The sequence below is a fragment of the Physella acuta genome, unplaced genomic scaffold (assembly GCF_028476545.2).
Source record: "Physella acuta isolate Inbredline_101_S28 unplaced genomic scaffold, ASM2847654v3 ptg001099l, whole genome shotgun sequence".
NCBI lineage: Eukaryota > Metazoa > Mollusca > Gastropoda > Physidae > Physella > Physella acuta.
This window is the reverse complement of record NW_026732616.1, coordinates 44,189-63,967: the sequence shown is the minus strand read 5'-3', so window position 1 is coordinate 63,967 and position 19,779 is coordinate 44,189. Positions and strand designations below refer to the sequence as shown.

General features: G+C 31.7%; 3 protein-coding genes across 4 annotated transcripts in view; 1 reads left to right on the top strand and 2 right to left on the bottom strand.

The window, feature by feature from the left end:
• Nucleotides 1-91: 91 nt before the first annotated feature.
• Nucleotides 92-3,221, bottom strand: LOC131955735 (uncharacterized). 2 transcript variants are annotated; one of them, XM_059319964.1, is made up of 6 exons: nucleotides 2,806-3,221; nucleotides 2,524-2,710; nucleotides 1,990-2,165; nucleotides 1,625-1,740; nucleotides 959-1,175; nucleotides 92-606 (listed from the first exon to the last, which is right to left on the bottom strand). In XM_059319964.1, exons 2-6 carry the CDS (start codon nucleotides 2,660-2,662, stop codon nucleotides 259-261), a joined length of 996 nt encoding a protein of 331 aa, XP_059175947.1. In that variant the 5' UTR covers nucleotides 2,663-2,710; nucleotides 2,806-3,221; the 3' UTR covers nucleotides 92-258. The 2 variants fall into 2 exon arrangements, with proteins under 2 accessions (XP_059175947.1, XP_059175945.1); XM_059319962.1 differs by having other exon boundaries at nucleotides 93-606; nucleotides 2,524-3,220.
• Nucleotides 3,222-3,593: 372 nt separating this feature from the next.
• On the top strand, nucleotides 3,594-9,974 carry LOC131955734 (GATOR complex protein NPRL3). Its single transcript, XM_059319961.1, has 9 exons — nucleotides 3,594-3,744; nucleotides 4,642-5,205; nucleotides 5,473-5,717; nucleotides 6,111-6,285; nucleotides 6,545-6,649; nucleotides 6,765-6,917; nucleotides 7,560-7,709; nucleotides 8,258-8,467; nucleotides 9,276-9,974. Exons 2-9 carry the CDS (start codon nucleotides 4,663-4,665, stop codon nucleotides 9,519-9,521), a joined length of 1,827 nt encoding a protein of 608 aa, XP_059175944.1. The 5' UTR covers nucleotides 3,594-3,744; nucleotides 4,642-4,662; the 3' UTR covers nucleotides 9,522-9,974.
• Nucleotides 9,975-11,024: 1,050 nt separating this feature from the next.
• LOC131955741 (palmitoyltransferase ZDHHC5-B) overlaps nucleotides 11,025-19,779 on the bottom strand; it is a 12,572-nt gene continuing 3,817 nt past the window's right edge. The window contains exons 3-8 of the mRNA XM_059319978.1: nucleotides 19,607-19,764; nucleotides 19,313-19,485; nucleotides 18,953-19,055; nucleotides 18,780-18,871; nucleotides 18,481-18,619; nucleotides 11,025-16,798 (exon numbers count right to left, since the gene is read on the bottom strand). Coding sequence (XP_059175961.1) covers nucleotides 15,194-16,798; nucleotides 18,481-18,619; nucleotides 18,780-18,871; nucleotides 18,953-19,055; nucleotides 19,313-19,485; nucleotides 19,607-19,764 — 2,270 coding nt within the window. The 3' untranslated portion in view covers nucleotides 11,025-15,193. The remainder of the gene's footprint in view (nucleotides 16,799-18,480; nucleotides 18,620-18,779; nucleotides 18,872-18,952; nucleotides 19,056-19,312; nucleotides 19,486-19,606; nucleotides 19,765-19,779) is intronic.

The window sequence follows — 19,779 nt, the reverse complement described above, 5'->3', positions numbered from 1 at the left end:
GTTAAAGATGTTTGTATTCATGTCTGGTGAAGTAGCATTTAGTTCCATTTTTAGCTAAATTAATTGTTTTGCAAATTTTAGCATTATCCAATGTGCAATACATTTTATCTAGTTTGTGATGTTGTGTGCTCATTTTTTAACACCATCACAAAATCAAATGTTGTAAAATTCAGAATAAAATTTTAATGTGTATAAATAATAAATAAAATGTATAATTATAATACATAATTTGAGCATTCATCATAATATCGTTATTTTTTAGTCAAATTCATCACAATCTTCATCAGGTTCCTCAACCTCTTCCAAATCATCTTTTTCCGAATTGTGGCCTTTAGGTTCCCTTAGTATAAGATTTAATCCACGATCTTGAGCCAGCTTGGTTAAAGTTTTATACTCAGTTTCTGTTGTTTTTAAGAAATAAACATCAAGGAAATTTAACTCTGTGCCTGCAAGAATAAAATCCAGCACTGCCTTGTATGTAAGGGAGGGAACTGTTGCTATATGAAGCACTTTGAGATGTTTTAATGTCTTGTTTAAAATACTCAGACACTTAGCTGTCAGATGATTACAGGAACATAAGTTAAGGCGCTCTAACTTTGGAAGATTCTGTAACAATTAAAAGGGCATTCATAAGTTAAAAATGTTAATTGATATTCTTAGTTGCCTTATTAATTATTTGGTACTAAGTATACAATGTAAAGGTTATATATTTTTTAGATTTATTATATAAATTATTTAATTAATGTGTATAAATTGTAAAAATGAACTATTCAATAAACAATATTTGTTTACCATTATTATTTGTTTAAGACAATGTATTTCAGTTAGCAACAGGTTATTTCTTTTTTTTTTACAAGTTGCAGCCAATTAATTTGATTGATTAACATAAAAAACTAAGCTAGATATGCAGCATTAATATCTAGCAATAGCCAACCCTAAAGATCCTTACTCAACTTACTGTAGTAAATTGATTCAGTACTGAGTCTGTTATGATGTAACCACAATCTTTTAGGCTGACCGCCACCAGGTTAGGACACTGTGTCCATATCATCCTTAGTGTGTTCTTGGTCAGGTAAACTCCTTCAAGATCAAGCCTTGTTACAGTTGGTACCAGAAGAGTCATCAAAGCTTTATTGCTTAGTTTCTTTTGTCTTTTTAATCGACGAATCATGTCTCTTTAAAATAAATTTTTATATATAAACGTAATAATAATTTAAAAAATGACTTAACTCCAGATAGTTTTAATTATTCATAATTTTTACAAAAAAAAGTTATTTTAAAACACTTTTAAAAATGTGTTAATCGGGCACAAGATTTATGGAATCTGTAAGGTAAACTGGATGGGCATCAAATAAGAAATTAACAAGTCTACAAAAAAATAATCCCAGTAGAACATCCTTGAGTCCACCAAGCTATGATGGGTACCTCACCTATGTTAGGGAAAGTAAAGCGGTTGGGCAAAGTGCTGACCGCAAACTATTCTTTCATATGCTGAGGTCACAAAAACAGGATAACTACTTTATCAGCCACTTAAAAGTAAGACTAACAGATTTTCATTCAAGTAAGTTTTCAAGTGACTCTGACAAGCTATTTTGAATAAACTAATCAGATCTGTAATGTTTACCTTATGATATTCTCATCGGGGAAATCCTGCAGGTCATAATAATCCAGATTACTTATGATATAATTCATGGACGTCTCTAACAGTGTGTGAACATTACAGCCTGTGTGACATGGATTCTGTTAACATGGAGAGAATCTATTAACCTACTGTGTTACAATGGGCATTTTTATTCTAAATTTATTTAATAATTTTTTTAAAATTGTGTAATAATTATTAAAACAATTCATTTTTGAAAGATTATTCACTTTTTAAAAAAATTATTAAAGATAACCTTATTCAGGAGTTGAAAACCTTTATATATAAAGAGCCATTGTATAAACTTCCAGCTAAAAAGTTTCTTGTCTTAAAAAAAATAAATAAATTACTTTTTCAAAATTCCTTAAATAGGCAGCCCTGATGTATATTTTACCATCTGTTTCTCTCAAGTCATATCTCTTGACTTTGCGATAAGACACAGAAGTTTTGACACTGTCTAAAACATCTTCTCTCGAGTAGTCAAGCATTAAATTGGTTTTCAGCAAATCATCCAGATGTACATAACCTAAAAATAAATTTGGATCAAAACTGAATAATTTTTTTTTTAAATGGTTTAACGATTCTTAATCTAACTGAATTAATGCATAATTTGATAATAATAATTAGTTAAATTAGACTGTTAAACAGTGCTTAATAAAAGATTTCATGAAACAGATTATGTAATAACTGAGCAGCCTTGGCATGAATTTAAATAGCCTCAAAGCACATATGAGATGTAAAATATATCTTCATATTTAAAAAAAAAATTAAATCACAAAAAATGAAAATAAACATTTAGTTAGAAAGGGCAGCTACTCTAACCAGGGGAAGTAAAAAATGAGAGCAAAATAATTAATTTAAATAAAGCGATGCTAATTACTTACCATTATCATCTACATCTAACCCTTCTTTACGTGCACCATAGCGCAACAAATAGGCTAGACGTTTTGATAGCTTTGTTAACTCAAATTTATTGTCATTGGTTTTTACATTCGTTGTTTCGTCATTGGTACGAATTTCCATTTTCCTATGATATAGATCTAGGGGTCTAGTTCCTTGATGTTTCCTACACTGCAATATCGCCACGTTTATTTTAAATGAAACTACTTAAGCAGTAAATTCATCCAGTCAATTACTAAAATCGAAAAGATCAGACTACGCTTTACTTTAATTAATAATGAATCAATCTTCAAAGTCTTCAAATGAAACTTGGAACTGATGTAATTTCTTCTTATGATTTATCTACATCTAGATCTACACTTAAAATAAATAGCCTTATCTTTCTACAAGTAATAAGATTACGAGTCGGTAGCCTGCTTTTAACATTGCTCTGATAATTTCGTAAACAATGTGCAATACGATAGACCTAGGCTACTGAATCACATTTACAAATGTCAAAAATAGCAATAACTAATCATCTAAAAATAGATGTATTGATGTGTGCTGTGATAATGCATTTTATTAATGTCAAATATCAACATTCTGCTAAATTTTGTTGACTTGCAAAAGTACGGTTAGATATAGAATCTAGATCTATATCTAGGGACTTCACTATCTATCAGCGAGACAGAAAAAAAAGTTAAGTTAGGTTAGGCATTTCCCATTCCCATCAAATAAAGATATGTAATATAGAAACACCCATTTTGATATTAAATCAAATTCAAATTATTATTTGGTGATTTTCCCCTCTGTTTTATATGTTTTTAGTACAAAGAGTGTAAATATTTATAGTAATAAATTTTAAAGATAGGTCTAGATTAGATTTCTATATGCAATTCCAGTTTTATTCTGTGTCGCTCTAAATTTAATATACTGGGCCTAGATCTAGTTACCATTCATTTCGGCAAAAATCTGGATCTTAAACAAAAACGAAATGAAAATGCAGTGCATGGACACAGCAAATTTCTGTTTTGTACTGCAACAGACTGTAACTAACGTATAAATCTAGATTTAAGCCACGAGAATCTATGTTATACAATAAAATACATAACATAGATTTGTAATCTAATTCTAATCTAAGTCATCTAAGATTACTGATTTGATGATCTAGAAAATCTTAGAGAATCTAGTGATTAGAACTAGATTAGATCTATTTGATTTGTTGTGTAAGACTGCTCATTTTCTAGTGTGGATCTTGAGTCTAAACTCGAATTTTTTGTAGTTTCACTTTTTTTTTTGTAGTTTTACTGTGTTTTACAAGACCAAGTCAAACAAAAATTTATTTAAATTTAATTTAAAAATTTGACGTTTTCAAATAATAATTTATTATTATTAATATAGGCCTATTAGTATTTAGACATTATTATTTATAATATTAAATAATATTAGTAATCTATGGTAGTAAAATAATATTATAATAGGATAATACTTTGAATCACACCCTATTGAATTCCTGGCGGAACAATCCTCTGGCTTGATGACAACCAGCAGGCGGGCTTGTTGCATTGTATTAAATAAATATAAACTCAAAACAATAATTTAAACAACTAACAAGATTGTTGAAGCTCCTTCCTGTTTTAGCCTTGATAACATATTAACCAAAATTTTCACCATTCACAAATATTGTGAAATAATTTATTCTATAACTTTGAATATAAGATAATTAGCAACAAAGGCTAATCCTAATAAAAATGTTAATTGTATGGTCTGACAATGGACTTTTCAAAAATGAGTTTGTCATTGGTATCTGATTAAATTACTAACACAAATTTCCCTAATATTAATCTGGTATTCTGTCTGTTTCAACATTTCATATAGATCTAGTAGATTGTTGTAGTTTTTGTGTGTGTTTGTATTTTTTATTACCTTTAGGGTAGTGTTAGCAAAAATAGTAGGTAGGGGAATAAACTAAACTTGCTAATAATAATAATTTGCTTTTTTGTAATTATCTGTTTTTATAACATTAACAGATTAATTAGCATAATCTTTTCCAGTTTGGCTCAGGACACATGAATTATATTGGTTATTACTGAAATCCTGTTAACTGATTTTCATTCCAACAGAAATTTTTGTAGAGAAAAACAATGCTGAATGACCTGAGTCCTGTTGCTGTTATTCTTATAACATCTGGAACTCGAGGTAACAGGCTGTTGTTCAGGTACCCATACACGCAGGAGCCAAGGCATGCAAACAAATCAAAAAGGGTCATCGGGAAAAACCCTTACGCCATTAAAATAACGGAGAATCTCCAGGATGGTAAAAAGAGCAAAGTGTTCACATCTTACATCAAAGATGGTGTCTTTACAGGATTTTCAAACCAAACTATAGCCAATTTCTTATTTGTAAAGTCTGATCTATGTGGCAAAAAATTCAGCGTTGAAATAGACGATGTGAGGTTTGTTGGGTATCCAATCTCTTTACTTCACCTGACTAGAGACACCAACCTGCAGAATTCCATGAGCTCCACATCAAGACAACACAATATCCTGTCCGTCAATGTTGTGTTTGTTCTGAGGGCTGGCGTGTCAGAGTCTGTGATCAGCTGTTACCAGGAGCTGACGCAACAGATGGCTGTAGCTATAGCTCACGAGGAGAAGAGATGTCAGTACTTGACCAAGGAAGCAAAGGTTTAATTTACTCTAGTTTTTAATCTAATTTAACTAATTCAGTAAAATAAGATAGCAGAGGTTATATTAATTCAAGTATTTTAAGTAAATCATAAATTCAGTATAAATAAGAAATCAATTCGACTTAATAGTAATAACAAAATACCAGACAAAATAAGTAAAAAAAAATTATTAACGCTATTTTTTTTCTTCATTTGCTATTCATTTGACATTTTGCTGTTTGTTATAAATGTCAACATCCTTGTAACTCTGTATCATAATTCCCAGATAATGATGTCAGCATTTGATGAGGCATCAGTGACCGGTGATGATGACATGGTCTCGCCTCTGAAACAGATCATTCATCACAGCAGCTTGGCTAAAGAGTTGAAATCTGTTTTTGACAGTCTGGAGAGCAGTGGCCAGGCACTCTTCTTTATGAACCAGTGGGTAGAAATCAATTTCTGCCTCCCACACAAAATTCATGCAATGCTAAATCCGGGTAGAACTATACAATTGGAGGCTATTTACAGGTATGTCAAATTATTATATAAACAGTTCTACTGAAGGTGATAAGTATGTCTTTCATTTTGTATTGCTTTTATTAAATATTCAACTAGTGGTAATATAAAGACAGATTTAACTTGAAAATTCTATTTATACAGTTTTAAAAAATAATTAGTTCCTTTTCTGTAATAATTTACAACTCATTTATACATGATGATTTATACATGATGATCGCAGTTAAATTGCTAGCTGCTTTTTTTTTGGGTTGATCTCTATTGCACCCATAATGGCAGAGCGAAAACCCAAATATTTTTTCTTCCATACCCAATAAATCCTATTTGTCTTTACCTCCACCCCCAACAGATATAATCTCACATAATTAATTATATTCAGATAATTATCAGCTCAATATTTTCTAGGTGCTTGTCATATGTACGACCGTACCATGGCATACTGCTGATAAAATCAGAGAAAGAGTTGCTGAATTTTCTTCCACTAGATGGCTCACCGTCGTTAGTTAGGCTTATCAAATTAACTACACCTGTCAAGAATTTAAAGACTCTGGCGCTGGAGACAGATCTGAGCATTACACAGGTCACATTTTAGCACAACAGTTGTTTTGGTTTCATTAGCTAGTCATACCCTTATTTTGGTAGCTAATATTAGTCTTAAACTTTTAAACTGGTAGAAGTACTAGGTTTAATGTTAATTTTGGAATTTTTGTATTGTAAGCAGGGACATCAACTCACAAATGTGCTTATTGAATAGCATAACTAATGTTTAATACCTGAAATTTGAAAAAAAAGTTTGAAAAAATATATTGTTGCTCATTTTGAACTTTAATCTTTTTTAGATCTATCAACTAGTTTGTCACATGATTTACTGGGGATTTGCCATGCTAATCTATCCACTGTGCCAGTTTAATCGATACGTAATATCTTCTGCAGCAGATATCTCTGTGAGTACAGCCCATTTGAAAAACTTAAATACATGAATTAATCAGTTATTAGCTACATAACCATAATCATTCCTACCAGATACATACAAATTTTAACCATGTAATTTTTTCTCAGTTAAACTCCAGGCTGAGTCAAGAATTTTCAATGTGCTTTCCAGGATTACAGCTTCAAAAAGAGATCTTTAAATATTCTTTTCCTTCTGATATGTTAGATGGCAAAGACATGATGGCTAATTTGAATCCCAGATATTTTGATAAAATAAACCAGGTATGGTGCACACATCACACACCAGGTTCAGGGTTTCTTCCAGGCATCTCTTTGGGGTGCTCTGTGCCCCCCCCCCCCCCCCCCCCCCCAATATCAAGTGCGCCCCAGGAGAAATAAGTCTGAAAGAAACACTGACCAGGTTTTCTAACTACTTGTAATTGTATGTTTGACCACCTTCCCCCCCCCCCCCCCCCCCCAGTTTAAGTTTGTTTTGTACCTTTGTGTATATTAAAGTTATTAAGTGAAGATTTTTAATAGTCAAATTGTTAAGAATTGTACTTAATATAAAATTAAAGTTGGATCTAGCCTCTAAGTTTTATTGGTGGTGGTTGGGGGGGGGGGGGGGGGGCTGGCTAAATATAAATATATTTTTGGGGTTTGGTGATCTCTTGAGATCTGCCCATAGCTATATAGGTGTACATTAAGAACAGAACAATTTGTATAAAATACAATAAAAATTACAAGTAAGCTAAAGATTCGTTAACTTTTTGATAGGCCTAAATTATCCCTTCCCTCAAAATATTTCACACAGTTTTTGGATGTGTTAAGGATCTGGCTTTGTGTAGACTGAAACAAGATTTTGTGATGAAATGAAATAACAGAAATTCTTCTTACTTATATAAAATTGTGTTTATGTTCCAGGTAGTTGTGTGGATGCTACAACACCATGTTCTGAACCAGGTACACACCTATGTTAACTTGTTGCCCGCCAGGAAAAAAGAATTCCCTACATCATTCAATGCTAGTCACTCGACCATGTCTTCCACATACTCATCTACTTCCAGTGTCCAGGTGGGTACACTATTAAGTACTGTAACTAAAAAAAATATATCTGTTACTATCATTTGAAAGATACCTGTTTTTGGTTTAGATTTTGATTTTTCATTTTGTTTTATAACATAGTTGAGATGTTTTAAAATATTTATGGATACGTAATCATAATGATGGTAATGGGGATTCTAACAAAAATTAAAGAAATTATTTATAAATGGTCATTTACTTTTCAGCACTTTTAAATAAATCAAAATGTAATACAATTTTAAAGTAAAATAAAATATACTAAAATAATAAAAAGGCAAAATGTAATACAATTTTAAAGTAAAAAAATAATATACTAAAATAATAAAAAGGTAAAATGACGAAATAACATTAAAAAAATAAGACATAATAGAGAAGTAATTTTAAAAAAATGAAATAATATTAAAATTAAAAAAAATAATATTGTGATAAACCGACATTATTAAAATAATCACATAAAGTAGTAAAGTAAATCATATAAATAGTCATATGAATGATAATAACTAGACAACTTTTCTCTTTGTGGGTCCTTAATGAACCAGGTAGTGGAGGAGTCTTATCTCTCCGTCCTCTTGGAAGACCCAAGCACATCCACCCTAGACCGGGCCACCAGCATGTCTGACATTGCTAGTGTTAACAGTGAAGAGAGTGGTGGCCAGTACACCAACCTGCTCTCCAAGTCACCTTCACAAGAAGCCAACAGCGATGGGTCCATTGTGCCAGAGGATATGAAGACACAATGGAGAATACCTGTGAGTGAATACTTAATGTTGTTTTGTTTGTTGCTGCTAATTAGTGATAATTCATTACTCGAATTATTTGTATAAAATTATTCTTTTCATATTTCTTCTCATCTGATGCATGTGAATACAGCATCATATCAAAGCTTATTTGTTAGTATTGCTGTTAGTGTAACGGATAGGATTAGTGTTAGGGTAACAGTAACAGCCACATTTAGGGTTAGGATAGCATTTTATTAATTATTTGTATGTATGTCTCAACAACTTTTTAATTAGCAGAAATTTAGTTTTAAAAATTGGTTTGTATTCAAAAGAGGGGAAAAATTGCCAAATATTTAATACAATGGTTGAAAACTGGGTGGAAAAAATATATTTCTTAAAACTTTATAGTTTTATTTTTAAAATGATCTGCAACCTGCGGCACTTTGAATAACTGCTGCTTTTCTTCTTTGGTAAAAAAATTGTTGCTTGGTAAATTAGTGGAGAAAAAGTTACAAAGAATGTAGTTTTCACAATTTTAAGAAACACATTTAAAAATATGGTCGCTTTAATATTTGTTTGAAAACAATTTTATAAAATGGCTCCTTGCTGATCCTCATTTCCCAACAAACACAAGTGGCCTCCATATCAAAATAGATAATATTTTCACTTTTAAGAATGAACAATGCAAATTTATAGGAAAATTTTGGGAAAAAAAAACATTGAGATACTTTTAAATTAAAATTACGGTATGTTTTCAAATATAATTAGATTTTTAATTAGGATTTCAAATATAATTAGATTTTTAATTAGGATTCTTTGTTTTGACACTTTTCTTCAGGATTCACTGCTGAATGAGTTGAAGCCTGAGATGAAAGCCGCCATCTTTAAGTGTCAAGCTGCAAAGAATCCTGAAGACCTGAATTTATTTGCTAAACTTTTCCCATACTTCAATGGCAAGCACCACTTGGAGGAGATGATGTTCTATGAAAACTTGCACAGGTCACAGTTGGTGACACTGCTTGATAAATTTAACGAAGTGTTAGTGCTGTGTCACCACGAGGATCCAGCTACATCCTTGTTGTAGGAACAGTTTTTTTTTTGTTCAGTAACTGAACATTTTAAACTGCAACGAGTTACTGTATTATAATTATAACATAGGTGCAATATAATTTACAACAAATATGTCTCTGTATTCATTTAAGGGACCATTTTACCAATACCACCTGTTACTAAGCCAAAGACTTCATTTTTTATATGAATTACTGACATATTTATTTATTATCTTGTATTTGTAACTTGTGGAATAGTGAATATAAAAAGGATGCTCATTCTTCTAAATGGCAAAACTGACTAGTGAAAACTTTTCATCAAAGTCGGTTGTTTCTGTTTTTTTTTGTATTAACTAAAACTAACAGTATACATTTATTATTGTGCTAAATGCAGGACATTGTTCATCTCTTTTTGGAATCCTTTTTTTAATTTTATACATTTATTTAATGTTTGAGAGGATGTATTTTCATTGATATTATTAGATTCACTTTGAAATTAAAAATGTATTTTTTGTATAAAAGAAAAAAGTATTAAAGATTTTATAAAAACTACCTGTTTGTTGCTGTGTACTAAATACATTGATAATTGACTATAAAAATGGTGAAAAAACACAAGGTGTTTTTACATTTAAAAGTTCAATTTTGTAAATTCTGCAGTGTGGCTCAACCAGGACAGGGAGGTATGGCTGAGTTTTGCTGGTGCTTTATGCTCTGCAGTGAGCCATGAGGATTAGGTAAGACATCTAAACCTAACCCACCAGCAGTAGGTTTTAATGGCAACATTTTTTGTTGAAGTTCTATCACAGTACTTGTTCAAGCTAATTTTTTCACAAATAATAACAAATGCGATGGAGTGGTCTAGCGGTAGAGAGCGGCTGACCCATAAGTCTCAAGTTAGAATCCGGGTTCAAGTCAGTAGACTATCCCTGAGTCCACCCAACTCTGATGGGTACCTAACTCATGTTGTTAGGGAAAGTAAAGGCGGCTTGGCATAGTGCTGACCACACTATCTCTTCATATGCCTTATTTAGGGCTGAGTGATGCATGGAAGGCGAAGGCGAATAGGTGCCGTGTGGAATGGTAGGTTCGAACCCCGTTGGTGTCTGACTGCTTGTCTTTACTTGGACTATTTTCTGTACCTTTGTCTACCCTTGGCGTTGAAATATCACTTTCTGTTAATATTGCTATTTCAGTTACAACGCCTGCTTCCACCCCCCTACACGTTTAAGCCAAGGTCACAGAAACAAGTGAACTCTACTTCACTTGCCCCATAGACCGTCAGGTTTGAAAGGGAAACTTTAATTTACTTTAAGCTGGGAAAATTTAAGCAGAAACTCCAACCTAAAAAAAGACTACAAATCATGTTAAAAATGTCGAATGTTGACTGAGTACACAATTCTAATTTGAGCTTTTGTATAAGGGTGAATCAATATGTAGACTTAAATCATTTAATACATTTTTATTTGAGATGGTACTTAATTTTTCTGAACAATAATTAAGCCTAATTTCAACATAAAAAAAGATAAAAGAAAATACTAAGCATTTCACAAATATTTATTACTCATTTATAAATACACTTTTTATCACATCATTAAATGAAGCATTTTTACAGAAGTAATAATGACGATTATTCTCATAACATTTTAAACAATTGTACAAACCAATAAAGAAACAACCATTATAACATAGGGCGAAATCTCCAAATCATAAAATGCCCTAGGCTCAATATATCACTTTGTTAGCTATCATATATATTAGTGTTAAATTCTATTGAATGAGTCAACAAAAATGTATTATTTTACCACAAATTAGAATGTGGCTAATACATTTTCATTAGATGAACAGAGATAGATGGCGTGAGAATTGATTAAGCAAGTAGCTATGATTAATTAAAAATTCTAACCACTCTGATACTAAGGGATCAAATCAAGGAAACCACATAACATCGATTTTTTTTTTTACAGAAAAATATCTAATCCTACTAAATTTTTTTTAAAAGTACAAAAACTTACTGAACTCTTTATGTATAACACAAAAAAAAAACATTTGTTCTCAAGTTTGAAAACTTGTTGATAAAATGTCTTAACTTTAACAATATACACATAGAATTAAAGCTAAAAGATGAAAATTTTAAAAATCAAATGCTGATGGTCAACAAAGCAGAGTGATTAAAAATTATAAATTCTAAGACAGACATGCGAAACAATTAATTATACTAAAATATGACATGAATAAATATTATTGAGCGCAATATGTCAAAGGACCTGTGATGATGGAGGTGTAAGAAATCTTGGCAGACTCTCTGATTATGGCCTCTAAGGTATTTAATTTATACCTAAAGCCACCACTCATGAATTATGCAAGAAAAACACTGAGATAAATATTAATAGCCAGCTGGGTATCTGAATGGAAAGCTAAGGCAAACATGGCACTTAAACCTATATCAAAGATCAAACTGACATAAGTGACACACATTTCTATCTAGAGAGATGTGACATTAAATGTATGAGAAACTTTTTTTTTTAAATTTGCCATTCAAATTATTGTATTTTTAAATCTGACACAAAGTTACAATAAACAGATTTACATACACTCATAAGAAAAACCAGGGTACTTGAAAAATTTTTAGAACTGCCTGATAGTTTTGCGGTTTTCTAAATGTTTAACATATTGCAATGAGAGAAATCAAAATATTGCACTTATTTCACATAACTAATGCGTATTTTAATTAAAAACTGAAGTAGATGTTAACGTATATTTGCATTACCTACAGTTCTTCCTAACATTTGATTTAGATTATAAAATTTTTTTTATTCAAAGCAAATACATACGAAATTAATAAGTTTTTAATTAATTAATACCAAAAATGTTTTGATGAAGTTCATTCACTTTTGTTTTTACTGAAACTATAAACAAATCTATAGGAACCTGGACATTTCAATGTACAACAAAATTCTTTAATAAGATGAAATATACTCGCCTACTAATAGAGATTATTTTGATTCATAGGATCAGCTTATTAAGAAAGCAGTTTACAATAAACCATAAAATAAGATAAAAGGCTGTAAACATTTATGGAAGTAGATATTAGTATTACACGGAACAGAGTGGGATAGTAGAATGATTGCTACCTGAAAAATAACCTTCAATGCAAACAATTTCACAACCTAATAACTATATATGCTATCAGAGTACAACCTCATATATTTTCTGCGATCTGTCTAATGTGTAACCCCTTGTGTTGTCTTAAGAAACAATTTAGCATTTAATTTAAAAATAAAACAGAATATGTTTAACAAATTGAAACATAAATTCAGGTCACAGAACTTGTGACTTGTTAAAGAGCTATGTTCACATTCCACAGTAAGAAAAATAATTTACATAATAAAAGTATGAAACATTTATTAGGAAATATATTGATTACAAATGTAGTTTGTATTGCTCACTAAACTCTCCCACACAAAAAAGTGTGGTGTAATACAGTCACAACATTTGGAAATCTTGTACACTGGTTTTTTTATCCCCTATAGTAACTGCTTTACTTGGCATTTTACTTAGTTAAGTCATAGGCTCTCTATGAGACACAACACTCGACACTTATTTTGATTAGCATGATGTTGCCTTAGTAAATAGCACATTTGCTCAACAACTGAGGAAAAATTTACCATTATCCATTTTTATTGTGTTAAGTCTTGAAACCACCAACAAGTACCGCCTTTGATTACATTACAGACAATTTTTTTTGGACAATTATTTAAGCTGAAATTAAATATAAATTCATTAATTGATTCAGAAAAAGATAAATAATTATACTTTCACAATCAATAATTTTGAGTATTCCATTTCATTAAAAAAATGAAATGCTATCTACAATTGAAACCTACAAACTGAATTATTTTTCACAGAGAAGGCTAATATGTTGGAGATTATAGAAATGTAAACTGGTTTGTTATTAAATTAGAAAAGTTATTAATGTAATGGGAAACGTATAAAAAGCTGCAAATCTTTCCGGTTTAAAAAAATAGTTATTTGTTCTGTTAAGTTTACTGATGCAATAGCAGAATTCCTTATAATAAGTAGAACGTAAAAAACTAAAACATAAATGAAAATTAAAAAGTAATACCCAGAAAGAGCTTCCAAGATTAAAGAAAGTATCAGCACATAAAAATGTTTAGGTGGTGTTTCAATAGAGATTTTACAAAAGGAGGCATTCTGGTTTGAAAACCTTAGGTCATAAAAATTGTTACTTACAGAATTCAAATTTTTAAATTTTCCAAAACCCAATGCCGGAATGAGTTTTGGGAAATACTCAAAGAGTATTACTATAATCTAGTTATGCAAAGAACACGAAATTTTATGTACATGAATATGTCATCGCAGGAAAAAAGGTAAAAGATATTGAAAAAAGATTTCAACAACCACAATTCTGTTGTGTTTACTGATCACCATGGAAGCACCACTGATGTACCACATAAACTGTGGCCAACAATAATGACATATGATACTTATGATTGTGTTATCATTTGCATTGGATATGTGGTTTTAAGTACAGTTAGACCATAAAAAACATATTTAACACACCACTGCACAGCACATGACTTCACGAACTTAATACGCTAGAACATTAACCTAATATGAATATGGTCAGATCCATTAATTATCATTGGTAGCTTATGACAAAGCTTGTAATCATGTCCTAAGTAAAAATAATACTTGAAGATACCACTGCAAAAGGTGCTGAAAATTTGAGAAAAACCATTCGGTCACATTACAAATTAGCCGTTATTTTAATCAATAAAAATGACAATTTTTGGAAAATCAATTAGAACATATTGCAAGGTCAAGTGCTGTGGTTTCAAAAGACCAATAAAAAAAAAAATTGGGGGAAATTTCACACTTGGTGATGGCAAATCAGGAAATGACTGGAGCTACAGAAATATATGTATATATGTATATACAAGAAGCCATGAATTACCTTCGATATTTTTTATCAAATTTAAATTAGCCTTCTCTTAGATCCAAATAAATTGTTAAAAATTAAAGCTACTTGTTCAATACAGATAAGAAGTCAACTAAAAAAATCTATGATCATTCTGCTTTCTGTAAAACAACCCAGTTTTTTGTATACATGATAATTTATGGGAAAATTTATTTGTACTAGTAGAGAACAAAATTACATTTACTAAAGAATGAAATAAGCAAAAAGAGAAAAAGAAATGTATGCTTTAAGTACAGAAATTGTTTGCAGAACTTATACAGTACAATAACTTATTGCTTAAATGGTATTTAAAAAGAAAAACAACTTAGATCTAATTTTTTTCTGGTACAAACAAAATGCATAATCTGTTAATTTCATATTTTAATTCAAAGGAGTGATAATAGATACATGTAGACCTTTTACTAATAAAAAGTAAAATAGCCTTTTTAATTTAAATAAACATTTTTCTGGCCAGTCATTTCAACCTTTTTCAACAAGTACATATAAATACTAATAGAAATAAGAAATAATGTCATTATGTTGGTAATCAGCCAAACTTTTTAAAAATGTCATTAAAAGAATATTATGTAAACTATTTTAAAATGTCTAGTAGAGTTTGGACATAATACAGAATTTAAAAAAAAAAAATTTGACTTTGAAATGCATTCAGCTTAAAATGTGTCCATTAACAATAAAATAACATCTCTTCTGTACAAACTATTCATTCTATCACACAGATGCCTCATATGTATCATAAACACTTTTTGTATTTTCTTTCCGAGCACCCTGACTCTGGCGTCTAAGTCTTTCATGGATGCGTTTATCACGAATTTCAACAGCATCAGTTACTGCCAGGGCTTTGACAAAAGACATAGGTGGATGAGGCTGCTGCAGTGAAACCGAGGAGGATTGACTGGGGTGTCTAGATGAAGCAATGGAAGGATTGGTAGATGGAGGTCCAGGAGCCTTGCTGCTTGTGGAGATGCTTTGATTCCGAGCAAATGATGGTGAACGCACAGAGCTGCCTGAGGACAGGATCGACGAACTGCCGGGGCGCCCTAGACTACTACTAACGCTAGATGTCTGCAGAGGGTGGTACCCTGAGATAGTCTGTTGTGAGCTATTGTGTGCACTACCTATACTATTTTCTTCTCCATACCCTGGTCGAGGAGATGATTCTGAAAGATTGCGAGGTAAACTGCGCTCCCGACCAGCTGGCCTATCCCTTGATACAGATCTCTCCCTAGGAGGATCAAAGTCAAAGCTTTTAGAGCGGTCCCTGTCTCGAGGGCGATGAGTTTCCTTAGAGTGTGACTCTGATCCCATTCTGGGACGTGAATCTTGATTATCTCCATATTTACCTGCCGCCTCTCTAGACGTGCTTACATCTCTTTGTTTATCTCTGCTAGAGTATCTACTATCAGAATCACTGTAACCCCCTGATCTCTCTGGGTCTCTGGAACCCCCACCTTCCCTTGTTCTGGAATTACTACGTGGATTATCCCTTGGGGAACTTCCATCCCCTCTGGTCCTTTCTAATGTGTTAGGATAATCCTGTCCACGTGCAAGTCTATCAAACGATCGATTAAGCTGATCAGATGAGCCCTTTGTACCAGAAAGAGATTCCCGGGACCTGTTAAGGTACTCCTGAGACCTATTCAAATTCTCCCGAGAACGACTGGGGTAGAAGTTTCTAGCCCTGTCTTTGATTGGAGATGTTGAAGGGGCAGCTATAGATCTTGAATCTTTTGTATTACCCCTAGCCGGAGAGGGCGAATGGGGTGTTTGGGGTGGGCGTCCTCCACCCCTGTCCCCACGCTGTGATGGTGGAGATACAGGATGCTGTGGTGAACCAACGCGTGGTGATGGCTTTGACGATGGTGGCTTGGGAGGTAAATTTTTTTCCACATTAGTGCCATACATACTTGTGCCATTAGAAGTACTCCTTTTCATTCCAGGGCTATTGATAGACAGGGGCCCACCTGTATTATGAAGCACTGCATCTTCACTTGTAACCAATGGTGCTTTATGACGCCCCAAGCTCCCTCCATTTTGAACATTGTAAGAGCCTGATTTTCCTCCAGGGCGATCGTAAGTATTTTTGGGCTGTGGCTGACTCACTGACGGAGGAGAAACTGGTCTCTTTGAATTGTTGGAATGAGCATTTGCCAGCGCAGCTGAGGTAGAATGCTGCTGCTGGTTTGAGCCTGAATCAAAGAGATTTGTGTAAGAACCGCCTTGTTTACGATTAGCAGGTGGAGATGGCTCACAATCAAAGGACTGGCTACTTTTGTCAAGATATTCATCATGCTCGTGGGTACTGCGGGGCCTCAACTGAAACAATAAAAACAAAAATTAATTAGATTTAGTGGACACACATACATTTTCGTAGCATGTCAACATTTCACTCTAAATGGTACTTTAAAGTGTGTTTATACTGAAATGCACATTTCATTTATAGTGATAATTTATGAACAATTTGCCATAAATGTACATAAATATTAGTTTTCAACTGCTATGGCTATTAACAAATTTCTAATGTACCCCAGTACATCAAAAGACATTCGTTTCCTTTTATTTTCTACAGAAAACATTTTTCTACTTTTTGAAATTGTTTAGCTACAAAATTCAGCACCCGAGTTAACATCTACTAATGTTTTAAATTTAGCTGATCATGTCATGTTTCAACAGAAAAAAAATAACCATAGACAATGTATACAATTTTAAAAATAAAACAAATATTTAGCAAAATGAGTTAAAAATGTATTTAAAAATTCACATTCATAATTTCCCAGCTCAATTTGTACAATATGTGACTTCTAAATTTGGATAATCCAGTTAAACTAGCAAACAAAACAGACAAAATTGAGATTTATAACATTAATCAAAAGAATACATCTATGAGGGTCATAAACAACATACCTGAAACTTATTAAAAATTGTTTTGTTAAACTCTATACAACATTACAAGAAATCACCAAGATGTGTTGTTTAATGTAAAAATGAACAGCGATAAGAGAATTCTCTTTGTTGGTCTCATACTTAATTTTTCTCTCTAGTTAATAAGAATTTCTATTAAGTGAAAGATTAAGTAGATATATAGTTCAAATTGCTAACAATACAATCTTAAGAAAAAAGAAAAAATACCAAAATTTATTATTAATTAAGTCTAAAATACAGTGTAATGTGTACTATATTAAAAGCAAAAACAACAGAACTAAAATACAAGTGACACATCAATCTTAGATGAAAAAAAAAAGATAACACAACATAAAATAAAATGCAGGAAAGTGCTTCCATTGAGAGATACACCTCAATTTCTCTACAACCATATAAATAATACCACAAAACTTTCAGTTTGCAAGTTGATATAAATCATACTTCAAGACTATGAATGTGTATGCTATTTCATATAGTACTGTAACCCTAACAGTGCAGCATGTTCAATTTAAGAAAAATGAACCCCAATTCAAATACTGTTTACTAAATTTCAAGCGGACAAAAAAGGTCTTTTACAAAATAAAATGCTATTTTACCTTCAAATGGAAGTTCCATAAACTTAGCATGCAAAAATTTCGTATTACTTAAAGGAAAGTGAAACTAAAAATACAATTAACAAATAAAATGAAAATAGGAAAATTTAGAACACAAAACTATTGGATAAAAAAATGCTGCCTCTTCAAAAGCCAGTGTAAATAAATTGGCTGGCAAGTAAACAAAATGAACTGTCAATTTCATAATAGTAAGTCCAACTTTTTTTATAACAACATCCTTACCGAATAATATCTAATGGCAATGGACCTACTCGCTGGGAACATGCAAATATTAGTATTTCTCTATTCTTTAACTATAAATAAACTAGCATGCAAAAAAAAAACAAAAAAAAAACACGGAAAATATTGTTTTCTTTCGCACCTAAAACAAGTTACACCAAGCTTTACTGATTGTCAAAGTTTTGAGGTATATAAATGCAAGATAATTTCTTTGTCATAAAAATGAAAGTTGTAAGTACTCACATTATGATTTTTAGCAATTGAACGTATGCCATTTGAGTTGTTAGCAGTTGTTATGCTGACATCATTTTCAGCAGCCATGTATGTGATTCTGTTGGAATCTAATGTCAAAGTTCTTGTCCTTGGAATGTAACCTACAAGTCTGAAATCAAAAGAAATGATAGGTAAACAGTGCAAGATGAGCTTACATCCATGAGTCCAAAGATAACTTGGACAAACAACATGCTTTAGACATTTTAATAAGTTATACATAAAATACTTGGTTCTAATAAAGTCAAATATTGTTTCAATGTATAACTTACTTGGGCCACCTAGGGCCATAAAATACATAACAGCAGTTCTTTATACAACCACGTGTAAAAGGATTTGGTCCACCTTTAAATTTTCCAGTCACCTGAGAGAAAAAAATGAAGGTGTTCATTTTTTATGGTAATGTAAATGGTAATTATGAACACATAAGAAAATTCTGACTTACTTGCTCATTAGTGGTTGTTCCTTTTGAGACAAGAAATATATGGAATCCAGTCAGACCAAAAACAGGAATTAAAACTAAGCCTATGATAATCATTATAACAATTCTGGATTAGGTCAAGGAAAAAAAATTAATGGAAGCAACTATATTACTTAGCAACTAAATAATTATAACTGGTTTGAATTAAAACTATTAAAATTAGCTGCTATGTTATAATAATAACTGAATACAAGTTAAAATACAAAAACCTAACCAACTTATATTAAAAACAAAATCAAGATGCATTTACACAATCTTGTTTTAATAGTGAAAATGAAAAAGTATATTAATAACACTGTTTAACCATCTGACTAAAAAGGATACGATATGATTGGCCCTGGTTGTAGAAGGTCACTATCGTGTTTCAACGCGTAAAATACACATTGTGCAAATATTGTAGTAATGTGTACACAAAGTGTCAGCAAAAATGTGAAGAAGTAGCGATAATTTCTGCGACCAATGCAGTTATTTAACCAAGGGCAATGATGATCAAATGTCTGTAGAAAAGAGAAAACAAATGCAGTTAAGTGTTAAGCATGGTCGTTTTTAGATATTGTTAAAACAAAACCAATGTAAGTTAATACATAAACATAAAGGCTATGTTTGGCTTAAACTTACATCTATGCAATTATCACAAGAACTACAGTGAGAACTTCGTGGAGGGCGATAAAACTGACAAGTTGTGCACCATTTCATGCGAGTCTGGACACCTCGTATTTCTATATTTTTATACAATGGGGAGCGAAAATCATCATCCTTTGCTTCATCATCTGGCGCTATAAAAACAGTAT